General features: G+C 39.0%; 1 protein-coding gene across 11 annotated transcripts in view; it reads left to right on the plus strand.

Moving 5' to 3' along the window:
* LOC307117829 (ankyrin repeat and SAM domain-containing protein 1A) overlaps window positions 1-15,021 on the plus strand; it is a 155,449-nt gene that overhangs the window by 79,766 nt on the left and 60,662 nt on the right. For all 11 annotated transcript variants that reach the window (XM_079802982.1, XM_079802985.1, XM_079802978.1 and 8 more), the window contains one exon: window positions 8,704-9,197. In XM_079802982.1, the coding sequence (XP_079659108.1) occupies window positions 8,704-9,197 (494 nt within the window). The remainder of the gene's footprint in view (window positions 1-8,703; window positions 9,198-15,021) is intronic.

Raw genomic sequence — 15,021 nt, forward strand, 5'->3', positions numbered from 1 at the left:
TGGCACGCACCTCGAAAGCTCTTAGCACTTAGCTGAGGAGACGCAACAGCTGGCGATTGAACTCGGCCGTGTTACACTAGAACATTCTGAGGGGTGACATTACTTCAGCTCATCAGGTGTCAGCACTGCTCAAGTGTGCTTGGTTGTGTTCGAAAAAACTTGCTCAGTGCAACGCTGTATTTAAAATAATAATAATAAATGAAATTATTCCTAGTAATAATAGCTAATGTGCTATATTGTCGTCACGTGACTTCATCAAGGTATCATAGGTGTGCTTACAACGCAAAGGTATATTGTAGGGGTGTAACGGTACACAAAACTGATGGTTCGGTACGCACCTCGGTTTTGAAGTCACGGTTCGGTACGGGTTCGGTACAGCAGTTTTACAAAATTGCTTTTTATTTATTTTTATTAAACAGTGGATCACTGAATTAATTTAAGGACAAACACAATTTTTTTCAATTATAACTAAAAGTTTCTTAAATATATTGCTGTAAACTGTAGGAAGCCCTTACTTACACATTATTAATAATATTAATATTAAAGGTTAACAACAGAGCCCAAACTATGAGCCTAAATTGCTCTTTATTTTTAGATATAATTAAAAACTTGTTTTGTTTTTTCTCCAATTCATTGTTGAAAAATAATCATTAATACACAGTGGCTGCCATTTTCATGACAGATTAATTTAAATGAATTTAACTGTTAAAGATTAACGCTCCGGAACCGTTCGGTACACATGTGCACTGTACCGAAAGCCCTGTACCGAAACGGTTCGGTACAAATGCATGTACCGTTACACCCCTAGTATACTGCCTAAATGGCAAATGCATTTAAAAGAAGCCTGATGGGGAAAAAAGAAAACTACCAAAGCTAGTTTTCAGGTCTTAGCTGGTTTTGGCTGGTTTAGCCGGTCATCCTACTAGTCTTCATGCCCCTCTAAAACAATGCATGTTTAAAAAATTGTTTTACAACAGGATTTTCAATTATGATAAATGTTATAGATGTACTCATTTCATTCAATACTAATCATGTTCTGAAAAACCACTCCTCGTATCCTGTAACAAATCCTTCTCTTGCGGGTCAAAATGACCTGGGGCCCTAAAATTATTATATCCCTAGTTTTTTTTTTTTTTTTGTTTGAAAGCTTATATAATTTCATTTTGGTAATATTTTTTTTTCTCTATTTTTAATGCAATTTTCTGGAGATTTTTGTGTTTTTCTAATTATTATTTTTATTTTATTTTATGTAAATGACTAGATTTTATAAATAAATAATATAATTTAAGAACATTGTTCACATTATTTCAACTTAAATTCAAAATAGCTCTCTTATACATGCAATAACCAGCTCAAAATATCTCACATTGGGTCAGTTTGGGTGTGGGATAGGGTATGCTTCCCTCTTGAGAAAATGAAAAAAAAAAAACATCTTTCATGACTAGATGGCTAGCCTGGATTCCAGACGAAATTAGCCATGCCCACAACATTTGAGGTCGGGAAATTCGGTCTGGACTTGATCCGTTGTGAAGCAACTATGAGCTGTTCGGACCAATCAAATTGTCAGGGCGGGCTTTATACGATGATGGACAGATGGTCAACAGTAACGTAATCATCCACGTCACCAAAGAGCGCTTGGGTTGAATTTGAGTGTCAAAAATGATGATGATGTTTGTTATTACTCTGTGTATCCTTAAATTATTTTTACTACACCGGCAAAGATTGACACTCATTTTCTTCTTCTACTTCTTCCAGCATGCGTGCAGTTGAGTTCTGACAACTACGCGTCGCTCAACATGCGTCACTTTCTCCGTTGCTCTGATTGGTTGTAGGTCTATCCAATTGAGTGCATTTTCTTTCCTGGTTCGGTTGAAACGCCCAGTAATCACAGCCCAATGGATAAATTATAAACAATTATAAAATAATCAAGTTTAGTTTTAATTTTTAGTTTTCTTATGTATACTGAAGCTTTCCATTGATTCCTAAGGGGGTCAAATTGACCCGTGGGGGACTGATTAGTTACTTTTTTTTATTTCAACCACAAAAACTGCGCCAATCAAGTCAATTTTTTTGTGTATTCGTGGTTCAAGTGTTACAAAATCCTGGGGTCCTTGACCACTCCAATGAACACCACTCAATTAAAAAAATTTATAAAAATGGGGTCAAAATGACCCGAAGGAAGGCTGAGGGTGATCTTCCAGACCAGTCTGACCAAGCTAGAAGAACAGCAAAGACCAGTAAATCAGCTTAGACTGCTTACATTTTTTTGGTCATTAAAATAGCCTATATTATCTTAAATATCTCTGCTATGAATTTTTAAACATGTTACTGTATGGCGTTGTTGGGAACATGGTAACTTGAATCTAGAATTGACTTGAAGTGTTAGCCTTGTGCGATTCACATTTTTGTGTGGTGTGTATTTAAAGGGTTCATTCCTGTTAGTATGCTGCTTAAGGTGTACATTTGTTGTTGCTAGGTGAATTTTTGCGAAACTCTTCCAGTCATTTCAATAGGAATCTCCCAGCAATTTCCCAGCACAGATTTCACTCATGAAGTTAGTCATCCGACCAACTGAAAGCTGCTTGGTTTGAAAGTGACTTCAGTGTGAGCAGTGCTTCATATTTTTGCTCATGAAAATTCACAGAATTTTCGCTAATGTGACCGCACCTTAAAAATGCGACGTAGACGGCAGATTGTGAGGCACTAGTTTTAGAAAACAGGGGCTATGGTGTTCTTCACAATGTTTTTGTTTTTCTTCATCGAACATTGGATGATGTAACCAGTGCATGCATGTAGTTACTGGAAACGGACATGTTGTTTGATTAAACATGGAAAAAGGCTGTCAGTGTGTAGTGTTAACGCTAAAGCCTTGGGTTTGGATGGAGAACAGCACTGACTTCATCTTCTCCAGAGGGTCTTATTGATTTAAAATGATGTCACAAGTGCAAACACTTGTGTGTGTGTGTGTGTGTTTGGGTGTGTTACATGAGAAAGTGATTGGACTCTCACAGAGTGGGCGGTTTGTTCAGTCACAATTCCTTGGATAGCTTGAAATATTAAGCTCTCAGGAGAGAGTTGCTCAGTTGTTGTTGATTGTAAACCAAACATTAGAGCTGAGAATATTTAAAGTCCCCTGTAGTCAATAATTTTATCCCATAAAACTCATTTTTGATCACCAAAATGACAGATTTAAAAGTTTTTTCCTGTGAAAAAATGTATTCATGCCTTAAATAGCTTGAATGTAACTTAACACCCTTGCTTCATTTAGTATATGTGGACTCATGAATATGCAAATGATCCCCGCCTCCACTCACTCTTATAGGCGATGTATCATATTGGCAATGCGTTTTGTTTCACTCTCTACAACTTCGGGCACACACCGGTAATTAATATGATTAGCCTTTTGCTTGACTATGGTATCAAACAGCTAATAATGTGTTGCTAATGTTACACAAACCATGTTTCCGTTCGCCATCTTGTCTGCCTTCTGAAAATCAGCATCCTAAGAAACACTTTGAACATCATAAAACATCAGTGGAGAAAGACATATAGTTCATCATAACATCGTAATATACATCATATACATAATTCACATGTTATATTGCTAAATGTTCACAATTTTTCATATCAACAGAAAAATATACCGGGATAACTGGGCTTCTCTTGAGACTCATCATAGTTAATTATATGCTAAAGTCCGCCCACATGTTGAAGTGATTGGTTACAAGGTTGTGATGTCAGAAACACCGGTATTTAAAAAAAAAAAATTATTGCAGTTTTAAGGAAAAAATACTCCGCAATGGTGTTGACTTATGAATTGGCACATGTTTTGTTTTAAGACACCACATAGACATTAAAAACCGGATTTTCACCACAGGGGGTCTTTAGCTTTAACAGAAACATTGCCACAAATAAACTCAAGAAGCCCTGGTTCAGCCTCAATATCCAAATTGTACATTGGATCTCAAAAGGCGACCCAAAAAAATAGTCTTGGTCGTATTTTCTTTCACTTTGCTGAGTTTTGCGCACAATTTTCGATGGTGTGAGAATGTCATAGAACTTGTTCAGGCTTTCTACCATATGACAGATGAATTTGTGTTTGATTATCCTGTCCTTGTCATCAACAACATAAGATAGGTGGAACATTTCCTACTTGTTTTATTTTTCTGTGCACAAACTATGTACAATTGTATGGAACACGTATGCGGCCTTTGTGCGTTAGTGCCTTATCAACTGCACTAAAGCTAGCATTAGCATAAACTGCCCTTCTACGGTCACTTTTCTCTTGTGAGGGAACTTTGAGGGGTAAAATCTTGATATTTTCCCATTCCGTTCGATAGGAGCTGTGCTATACCTGTATGACTGAAAATAGAGTGCATTCTCAAGATGTCCACACAGTGAAATGACTTTAAAAAGAGATTTTGCTTTAACTGCCAACATGTTTATAGCTAGTGTAATGAGGCTAGGGCTAGTACCAGCTGGCCTTACGAGGCATGCTAGCGGTTGACGCTAGAGCAGGGGTAGCCAGCCCAATTGGCTATTAGGGTTGCAAAGGGGCTGAACATTTCCGGTAAGTTTCCAAAAATCCTAGGAAGTTTCCAAAAATCCTGGAAAGTTTCTGGAATTTTGCAACCCTTTTGGCTATTGTTTTCAAGTACTCCTGAGCACCTTAAAGGGATAGTTCACCCAAAAATGAATGAATTTGAAGTTTATCTGCTTAACCCCAGGGCGTTCAAGATCTAGGTGACTTTGTTTCTTCAATAGAACACAAATGAAGATTAGTAACTCAAACCATTGCAGTCTGTCAGTCGTATAATGCATGTGAATGGTAGCAAAATCTATGAGCCATGTTGGTTGACCCTGGTTCGAATCCCACTTGAAGCAGTATGAGTAGGACCAGTTACATTGGTGCCGTGACCTGGATTGAAATGAGGCTTAGGTGGGTTTGTGTAACAGGCCAGCTAGTAAGAGCTGTGCAAGTAAACTTCCCTTCCCTGCCCTGCCTCCCATGCCATTTAATGCTGGTTTCGAATCCCCCTCTGAGCGGTAGGACTAGTTAAACTAGATACCTGATTAATAATAAATCCTGTTTAACTGCACCAGAGAAGTTCTGAAAGTAACAGTGTCACCCCGTTGAGGTGTTTTACATCTGCTGTATTGCAAGATTCCTGTTCAGTATTGTACAATGTGAACAGTGCTTGCAGTTTGTGTTTGTGTCCTTGTATACAGAATATTTCTGACCTTAGGCTCTGACATGGCTGACTTGGTTTTCTCATCACCAAACATGACATGCAACACCAGGATATCTCTCTGGTATGGTGGCTGTTTGCCCAGCCGCCTGAGTCATATCTGGAACCTGGGGTTGGATTTATCTCATTGTGTGTGTGTGTGTGTGTGTGTGTGTGTGTAGTGTTATGTTTAGGCCAGAAATATAGTACAAGAGCACAAACACAGATGCGAATATTGGCCAACAAATTGCAATTGCACATTCCCATACTTGCATTTCTTGTAATGGGGGATAGAGTTTCCTTGAAATGTCTGTCTAGCTGCTTCCAAAATGGCATACAGTCTGAGTAGCTACTAGTGTTGTCAAAAATATTGATATTCTGATTACTCTGTTACCAGCTACCGTTACCGTTACTCTGATACCAGCTACACGTTCTCACTCTCCCTTCTCTTCGATGGCGAAATGACACGCGCCCGCCTCCTCTAATTCACTCGTCTCATTCACTCTCGTTGAGTAGTGTCGGTGTTAAATGTCCTGAATTTTGGTGCGGGGTTGTGGGTATTACGCTTAACCAAAAGTGTGTGAACTACTGGTCTGTATATGTGGTGCCCTCATAAAACCGCCTCTCAAACAGCTCACGAGTAACTCACAGCTTATTGCGCCTAAACGATCGAATACATACAAAAGCTGAGTATTCAGGTAAATGCAGTCAGTTTTGGAACGTAAATAGTTGAGAGAAAACGCATGTTGTGTAACGGTATATCAGTGCATAAGCTCTTAAAGTGACAGCAGCCTAATAAACCTGCTGCTGTCTGTCATGTTAATCAAAGAACAAAAGACAGAGAAAATCACTCGCTGCTCTTGACTGAATAACTTTGGTAGCTTTAATTGTAAGCATTAAACTGCATTACATTTTTACAATGAAAACTATCCAGTGATTTTACACTGAATACTTTCATTTCTACAGTATTTCGTACCTGAATACTACTGTAGCCCACCTTAAAGGAACACTTTTTGAAAATAGGCTCATTTTCCAACTCCCCTAGAGTTCAACAGTTGAGTCTTACCGTTTTCGAATCCATTCAGCCAATCTCCGGGTCTGGTGGTAGCCCTTTTAGAACAGATCATTGAATCTGATTAGACCGTTAGCATCTGGTCGCAATGATATTTAGGTGCAACTTTTAATTTTCCGTCGGCCTTAGTACACAATGAGCCTATTTTCAATAAAATAGTGGTGTTCCTTTAAAGTCATGTTTATTTAAGTGTTCTCTTTATTCTATTGTATTTATTTGTGCGATCATTTGCAATTTTATTTATTTGTTCTTATTTTACTACTGACTTTTTTTGTGGGAAATGAAGACATCCAATGCAAAAGCCTCTAAAAGCCACCTCGGACAAAATGAGATAATACTGAGTGAATGCTCTCTGCACATAGTATATGTTCATCAAGTACTTTCACTTCAAACCCGCTAAAGCCCAGCCTCAGGCCATTCAGAAGTACCGTTACATAAACCTATTTCATAGGAGCCTGACAGAAATGCTCATTTTAAATAAAAACGTCAGACAGACTTAAGCCCCGTTTACACCGAAATTAATACTATACGATATTAATAACTCTTTTTCCCTCAGACCTGCTGCTGTCTGCGTTTCCATCGCGGTCTAAAATACCGTGAAGATTAGTCCGGTGACGTAGGACTGCGCAAGACTTTACAGTTGCCACTGGATTTCGTTGTTTGCAAATGAATTTAATAAAGCCTGAATATCATTGTTGGCCCATCTGTCGTATTTTTTAAACTACATTGTTAATTTGAATAGAAACAACTCTTACTGCACGCACCGCGTCCGCAACACTTTTAAAAATAATGGTTGAAATAAAATGTTGCGTGAACTCTACCAATCAGCATGTTCAGCGCCCAAGTCCCATCCCTGAAAGTTCCTGAACTTTGAAAAAGTACTACCTCGCGAGCAGGGCTGTTTTTAGGGAGAAATACTTACCCGGAACTTCATTTAGACCCCGGTTCCTGCGGTCAAAACACAGAGTACCACCCCGAAGTGCCTAGTTCCTGGGGAAAGTTCCTGCGGTGGAAACGCGGCTTTAGAGGCTTTTGCATCTGTCTTCAAATGTAGTTCAACGATTCAAATAAAGCCTCCCTGTTCTGTGTGTAAGCTATTACAACAAAATTACCCAAACTATACGAAGATGCCAAATATACCGCCATACAGTTAATTTGTTAGTTTTCCCTGTGGTATCGAAAATGCTATCAAATATCGATTTCTTTCAAGGTATCGTATCGAAGTTGGAAAGTCCAGTATCGTGACAACACTAGATGCTACTATATTTGTTGAAAACTTTGCGACCGTTAAAAAAAGTATGTTCTATGTACTATGAATGTGTTTAGTATGGAATCTGTACGTACTACATCCGCCCTGTTGTCATTGTCATGTGACTTGTCGCATCAGTTACATTGCTTTAATGCCATTTATAAATCCTCTCCCGTAGCTTCATGGGATAGCAATGTGTCCATCAGATACTCACTTCAGAATCTCAGTGGAAGTAGTAGGGCATCCGAGTACTCACTCATACCTTACTATATAGTAAGGAAGTAGGCATCTTTGGATCTTTAAAAATAACTTTTTCTAACTAATTCAGCGAGGTTAAACTGTGTAAACTTGCTCCAGCATAACAGTAGTTGAACTAATAGAGAAAACTGACCTTGGAAGACGCCAATTTGCTCAAGCGTATGCTATGGTGCTCCCTGTGGAGATGCTGAGAATGCAAATCTCTGTCGCTCTCTCTTGAAATCCAGGTAGCAAAGAAGTGTTCATGTCCCTGCCTATAATACGTTTCAGACAAGAGAAAGAGTGCAAGAAGAGGTCTCTAAGAGTGCTACTCTGGGAGAAGGATTTGCCATAATCACAAAACAGGGATTTAATTTAAGAACCTAACGCAGAACGGTGTGGCAAAGTGGAGAAAGAGCGAGTGTGTTTCTTTCACAGTCATCTCTGTGGTATCCTGTCTCAAGCTTGCCACTCATAATGAAGGGAATCCTCAGTGAGGCAGAACTTCTCTGGAAGAAAGCCTTATAAAGCTGTCTGCTTGTTAGCAGTATGACGGAGAGAGAGAGAGGGAGAGAGAGAGGGAAAGAGAGGGAGGGAATAGAACAAGCAAGTCACAAACCGATCTCTATGGAGAAATGTCAGCTGCTTATAGACTGTGCTTGGAATTCTGTAACTTGGGCACTTTGGAATTGGTGAGCCCAACTTTCTTTCTTTCTGTCTTTCTTTCTGTCTTTCTCTCTTTCTTTCTTTTCCAGTCAGAAAACAATAACCGATCTGTTTCAGGCACTGGACAGTAGTAGAGTGGGTGGTTTCATGTTATCTGGACTAGATATTGCTCCACAATCTGTTTGTAACTCCCTCACACTCTCTCTCTCTCTCTCTCTCACACACTCTGTCTCTCCTCTGTTCTCTGACAGAGAGCTCATCGGATATAAGCGCTGCCGTTCCTGAGCAGTTCACTGGTCTGCTTCACGGTTCCTCGCCAGTGGTCGACTGTCGGGAGGAAGCATTCAGGCTGCCGTCCTCTGGAGTTAAGTCCGGCGAGGCTTCCAACACTTCGACATCTGCGAGCTCCGCTCCCCTTCCCCATCCCAAATCGGCGGCGGTCACCATGGAAACCATTCTCCAGGACACTGACCCCAAAGCTATCTACGCCACAGTCCACAAAGAGCCACGAGATTCGCCAAAACGCAACTCACCGGCCCGCGATCCTCCGTTGACGAGAAGGATGCCTCCACCGGGAGATCTCAAGCTAGCGCGTAGCCTTTCAAAGTCCGACTCCGACCTGCTGGTGTCTCCGCCCGGTGAGGAAGAGACGGGGTTGGGTGGACGAAGTGAGTCGGTGTCCAACTGCAGCATCGCTAAGAGAAGGCTGGAAAAATCACCTTCCTTCACTTCAGAATGGGACGAGGTAAGAGCTCCCCCAAGTGGCCTGGATGTACTGTCTTTCTTACATGCTATACAACGCACACAAAAAATAGGAATAGATCATAATTTCAGAGACCAAAATGTTGGCAGGAAATGCAATTGATTGCCATTTTAAAATTTTGTCTGAAAGAGGAGAAAAGCAGAGAGTATTCATTTGTTCAGGATGTTTGAATGTGAGATTGTTCTTTGTGTTGTATTCTTTAGCTCTTTGTTGCTGTTGTGAACTGGAGAATTGGAGAAACATTTGTTTCGTAAAAGAGTTTGATTCTTAAAGTCCGTACTGTTTGAGGAAATTTTCAGCCTGGAAAATGAAATATTACGCACTATTCTAGTTGTTCAGTTTAGTTTATTAAAATTGTTTACACAACATTTTATTTGTTTTAGCATAAATGGAGACCAGTTGGAGGAAGAATGTGTTGTATTCACGTTTACAAATATGTATAATTTAGAGTTATTCCTAATTTAAAAGCAATGTTTTCAATTTCATTTATCATTTGGGTGCATCACTGAAGGTAAATCTTTACTTTAATCGCAAGCGTTTTAAACAGATAGAAGTCCCAGTGTCTGCTATTAATGGCACAGATAATTGTTAGTGACTGGAGTCCATTGGGAGTATGTATGAGACGCAGGGAATGAATGGTAAATGGTGACCTTTTTTAGTCTATCGTTTCTCTTTGAGCAATGGCTTAAAGGGAAATGTAAATGCAGAAATGGGTTCATACGAGCCATCCTCTCTTCCAGTGTAATATCTGATGCTGTCTGACAGCTTTTGTGGAATTTGAAGCTGGATTATTTCCATGGAACACAGCATTGTACATTTCTGGGGGTGTCAAAGGAATGCTCTGGCTTCGGTATATCTCATCTTTGTTATTTAAGTTATTTCCAGTCTTTCCAGGTAAGTTTCACACAGTGTCCAAGCAAGAAAGGAGCTGTTGTAAATTCCTTGTTTACATGGAAATGAGCAGACCATTGCCAGACCATTGTCTAGAATCAACAGAACATAAACTTGTCTCGTTCCTGTGGTCTACGTATGTTCCTAATGTCAGACGATGGAAAACAGCCAACAGCAGTCTAAACAAAATACATCTGCTGTGTTTGTACCTGAACAGTAGTCCCACTGCAAACAATTATGGTTTGGTTAAAAACACACTTTAATGTAAGTGTTTTAATAATATTATGAGTTTCACATTTCTAGCTAAACCAACTGGATGCGAACATTGTTCACTTTCGTTGTAAGTTTTTAACCCTAACTGGATTTTTTGCTGTTTATTAAGCTAAACTTGGCATGGACCATTTCTTTAACTTTTAAATGCATGAATGTTTCTCCAATCGTTCTTACATATTGGTGTCTTTAGCGACCCGGATCTATATCTAACACGGATGGATCTCTACCGGTCACGATAATATGAAACTCTCCTGATATTAGAGTAACAATTACAGAAGAATAAAATAAAGCATATTTTGTTATCTTTTGGAGCTTGTAAGGGTTCAGTTTGAGCAAATGTTTTATACCATCATCAGTGTCCTCCTCAGAGCTCATTTCAGTACATTCAGCTCTTGCTCTGCTTACACTTACACTGTTACACACCTCGGGTCATTAGAGACCCTATACACTTTGCAATTTTTTGTGTTAAAAAAAAAAAAAACTTTCATATAGGGATGCATAAATCACATTATTTGATTTAACATTTTGGAAAAATTATATACTTTGGTTTTATTTAATTTCACTGGTAAAGACTTTTTTTATTTACACTGAGTTTAAAAACAAATGCTGATTTAAGTAACATCTTTGTTTGTATTGCAGAATATGCAGTTGTTGCCTTTAATTTCACATAAGTTCAACCTAATTAAATTTCCCGTTTTGGCCAAAAGCCAATTTGGCCTGTTAAATACCAAATAAACATCTTGTTCATGTATACTTTCATTCTTTAAATAAAAAAAAATGGGAAATCGGTATCGGAATCGGCCAGTTTGCTTTAAAAAAATCGCTATCGGAATCGGCCATGTAAAATCATGATCGGTGCATCACTACTTTTATAGTTTGTTTTGTAGTGTTAAAATGAATTGTTTGAGGAATATTAAGAAGGTTGATGTCTAACTTTAAAAAATGAATGAGTGAATGACGTCCCGGGTCACTAAAGACCCGAGGTATGCGTTTAAGAATTAAAGATTGGATATCCTGTTTGGCCATTTCTTTGAGAAGAATGTGAAAGGAAATGTCTGTAATCCAATCAGAATTAAGCTTCCTTCATTACCGTAACTTTGGCTTCAATCTGAAGATCTAGACATTGGATACACTCATGCACAGTTTCCATCACCTGGTCTTACACTCTTACAGACGAGACGGTCACAGGTAACAGAAGACTGTTGCCAAACACACTCTAGTTCCACTCAAGTGTGCAAATGAATAGCTGAGAAATATCAGAGGCACAAGTGCCGTGTTTGTTTATGTCATGAGGCCTATGATACCACTATGTTTGACTCTCAATAAAATGGCATAGCATGAAAATAAATTGAAGTACATCAAATATCTGTATTTGATAATATATCTATATTTAAGTAAAGTAAAATATCTAGCTTAAGACTTAAGAAGAAAGTGTAACGCCTCTCACAGTTCAAAATACTTGCGCTACGTCCAATGTCAGTGTCACGCCAGTAACATTTTATATGTAAGTTGAATACGGTCCATCGGAAGCTAGATATTTTACTTTATAGTGTGTTTTATTTTACACAAACCCATGGCTTCACTTCAGAAGGCCTTTATTAACCCCGGAGCCGTGTGGAGAACTTTTATAATGGATGGACTTCAAATTTTGGGCTCCGATTCACTGCCATTAGCCAGGACATTTTTAATTATAACTCTTGATTGTATTCGTCTGAAAGAAGAATGTCAAATACACTTAGGATTGCTTGAGGGTGAGTAAATCATGGGCTAATTTTCCATTTTGGGTGAACTATCCCTTTAAACCGTTTTCACAGATTCCCCAAATTTTGGTAACAGGGTAGCAAAAATGTGTTTGGCTTCATGAGGTAGATGAACAACACTTTTTTTTTTTTTTTTTTTAAAGGCTTAAAGTTGCAATGTAAGTGCCAACAGAACTTTTCTTTTTGGGGGGCTTTAGTGGGCCATATTGTGACGTACATCCATGAAATGGATCATTGAAAAAGGGAAAAAAAATATAGGGTGGGACTTGTTCAAGCCATTAGTTTTGATGGATGGAGGCAGATCTTACAGATGATTGTATGAAAGGGACTAATTGTGTGAAGTCGTCCTGCAGACATCAACAGAGAGTAGTCTCTCTCTTCTCTGGAAGATCAAGTTGTGACATTTTGATCGAAAAAAAAATGCTAAATGAAACATGCATGAGTGAATCGTTCAAAATCGTGCAAAATAGATTGGGTGAATTTCCGTTTCATACCGACTTTAAGCACCTCTCTTCACTATTTATTTGTTGAAAAAGAAAAGAAAAAAATTAGTATTAGTATTTTTTCTTTCTTTTTTTTCTCTTTATTTAGCACCTTTGTAGAAAGTGCCTTTTGTAATACAGTATTGTTTTCTCCTAGTGTGTGACATAAAGCTAAGGCAGAATGTTGTGCCTTAGGGTCAGGAGACGTGCCCTCTATACAATAACACCCTAATCTGGATGTACTACGTGTTGTAGCATCACCTGTGGTGTTTGTTCTTTCTGTTCGGAGACATTTGATGTGAAATGACGAGAGGTCAGGGAGCAGAGAAAACTCGCCTGCTGATAACAATTTTGTTCTGTTCTTTGTCTGTTGACTTGTTTTCTGTTTTCTCTTCTCTTCTGCCTCTCTGTCTCACCCTGTTCAGCATGCTGCTGTTACTCATGAGCCAAACGTTTGAGATTTGTGTGGAATTTTTCCAGTGTGTAGAGTCATAAAACACACGCAGTCTCTATTGCATTCCTACTCTTGTTACTCTCTTCTGCCCTCTGCTGGAGATATCTATCTATCTGTCTGTCTGTCTGTCTGTCTGTCTGTCTAATATAACATTTCAGAATATTATTAAGAAACGAGCACTTGTGAAGAAACCAAAATGGTTTCTTCTGATGACAATAATTGATTCATGTAAAGGCAAACTTTATCAGCTGTGGTTGAGGGTCCTGCAGCTTCTGAACGCTTCAGTGAGGTACAGCAGCAGACAAACCGCTCGGAGCCAATAATGAAGTTTGATTCACTTTGCTCCCATTGATTCTGTGTTCCTAATGCTTTTATTGATGAGCCTCAGCAATTGCTTGATAGTGGCAAATGGTGGAATCAACTGAACCGAGTCATCATTAAATCCAAATGCACTCTATGTAGTCTGAGTAAACATTGAAAATCGTACATTTAAAATGTAATTTAAACCTAAAATCTAATCATGCTGTATATCATTTTATAGAAATTCAACATTAGATAAACATTTATCACTTGTATTTCAGATACTGTGTGTATCATACTTGTTTACCATATCAGAGTATTTATCAGAAATACACACACAGAAAAAGCATAGCTCTTTCTTGTACATCATAAGCACTGATTTGTGAGAGTAAAAGCAAGAGCCCATTGCAATGCAATTTTTTTCAGTTCATGGTTAAAAAAACGATATTATGCGTTACATTTATTAGCAGCTACCATCATTATATTAATTCAATATTCATCTCTTTTCCCCGATTCTTGAGGCATAAATCCAAATTGCCCATTTTTCACGATCCAAACAACTTCCGTTGGGTAAAACAAATCTCCCTCCAAGTGTGTCATTGAATATCTTATTTCAGTGTGTTTCATGTTGACGTTAAATCATCAAACATGCGCATCTTCTCTGCCTTCTGTCTGTAGCAGCAGAATTTATATCCATATGTTGTCTCTGTGTTCGTCTCTGCGTCTGTCCTGCCGTCCCAAATGTCCAAACAGCACTCTGTCATCATTTCAGTTGTCTGTTTTCTGTCTATTTCTCTTTCTCCTCCCCCAGCGGTCACGGCTGGCTGGTCCGGGACACTTCGCTGCCCTGAGTGACAGCGTGTGGGTGCAGGAACGCACAACACCCATCACTTTCCCTGTGTGTCACACACACACACAATCTCCCACAAAGTCTAATTTTTCATACAAAGGAGATTTTGACTTGCATGAGGGTCCTGGTGTGGCAGGGGGTTGGGAAGGCAGAGGCAGATCATGCTAATACAGGCCGTCTCAGGATTAGACTGAGCGTGACAGTGTGGGAAGCTCTCTGTAGGGGCCAGCACATTTAGGAAGAGGAGGTCTGCTCTGGATGTGGAGATGCAGTCAGCCTGAGGGAGTTAAACGCATCTCCTCCGTCCCCGTCCATACGTCTATGCATTCGTCCGCCCGGCGTCCCGTTCAAGCCAAATGGCTGCCACCCGACCAGCATTTGTGAGTGGAGTTTGTTTTGTACCTATCAGCTGCTCTGCTCGCATGACGACGTTGTTTTTTTAAGACGGTTGTCAGGTACGTGGGATTTAATGCTGACGTCCACAACGTTCTCAATGGTGCAAGTCTTGGGAGGATCCAAGAATATAGTTGCCCTTATAGAGATGGATGTTTTTGATAGAAACCGTAGAAAGAATGTCTTTTCTCTGTGAGTATTTACTGCGAGTGTTTACTCCAAAGTTGATGCCCTTTCTTGTCAGTTGTAAAAAAAAAAATTCAATTTAAAAAAAACTATATTTTATGTTTTAATGATTAGCAAACAAAACAGACTTCTGTACTAAAATTAACTGTTTGTTTTTCCAGAACACTTGTTTTATGATTATGAATGTCGCACATTTCAATGATTAAAACACAAAACA

The sequence above is a fragment of the Gobio gobio genome (genome assembly GCF_949357685.1).
Source record: "Gobio gobio genome assembly, chromosome: 21".
Classification (NCBI taxonomy): Eukaryota; Metazoa; Chordata; class Actinopteri; order Cypriniformes; family Gobionidae; genus Gobio; species Gobio gobio.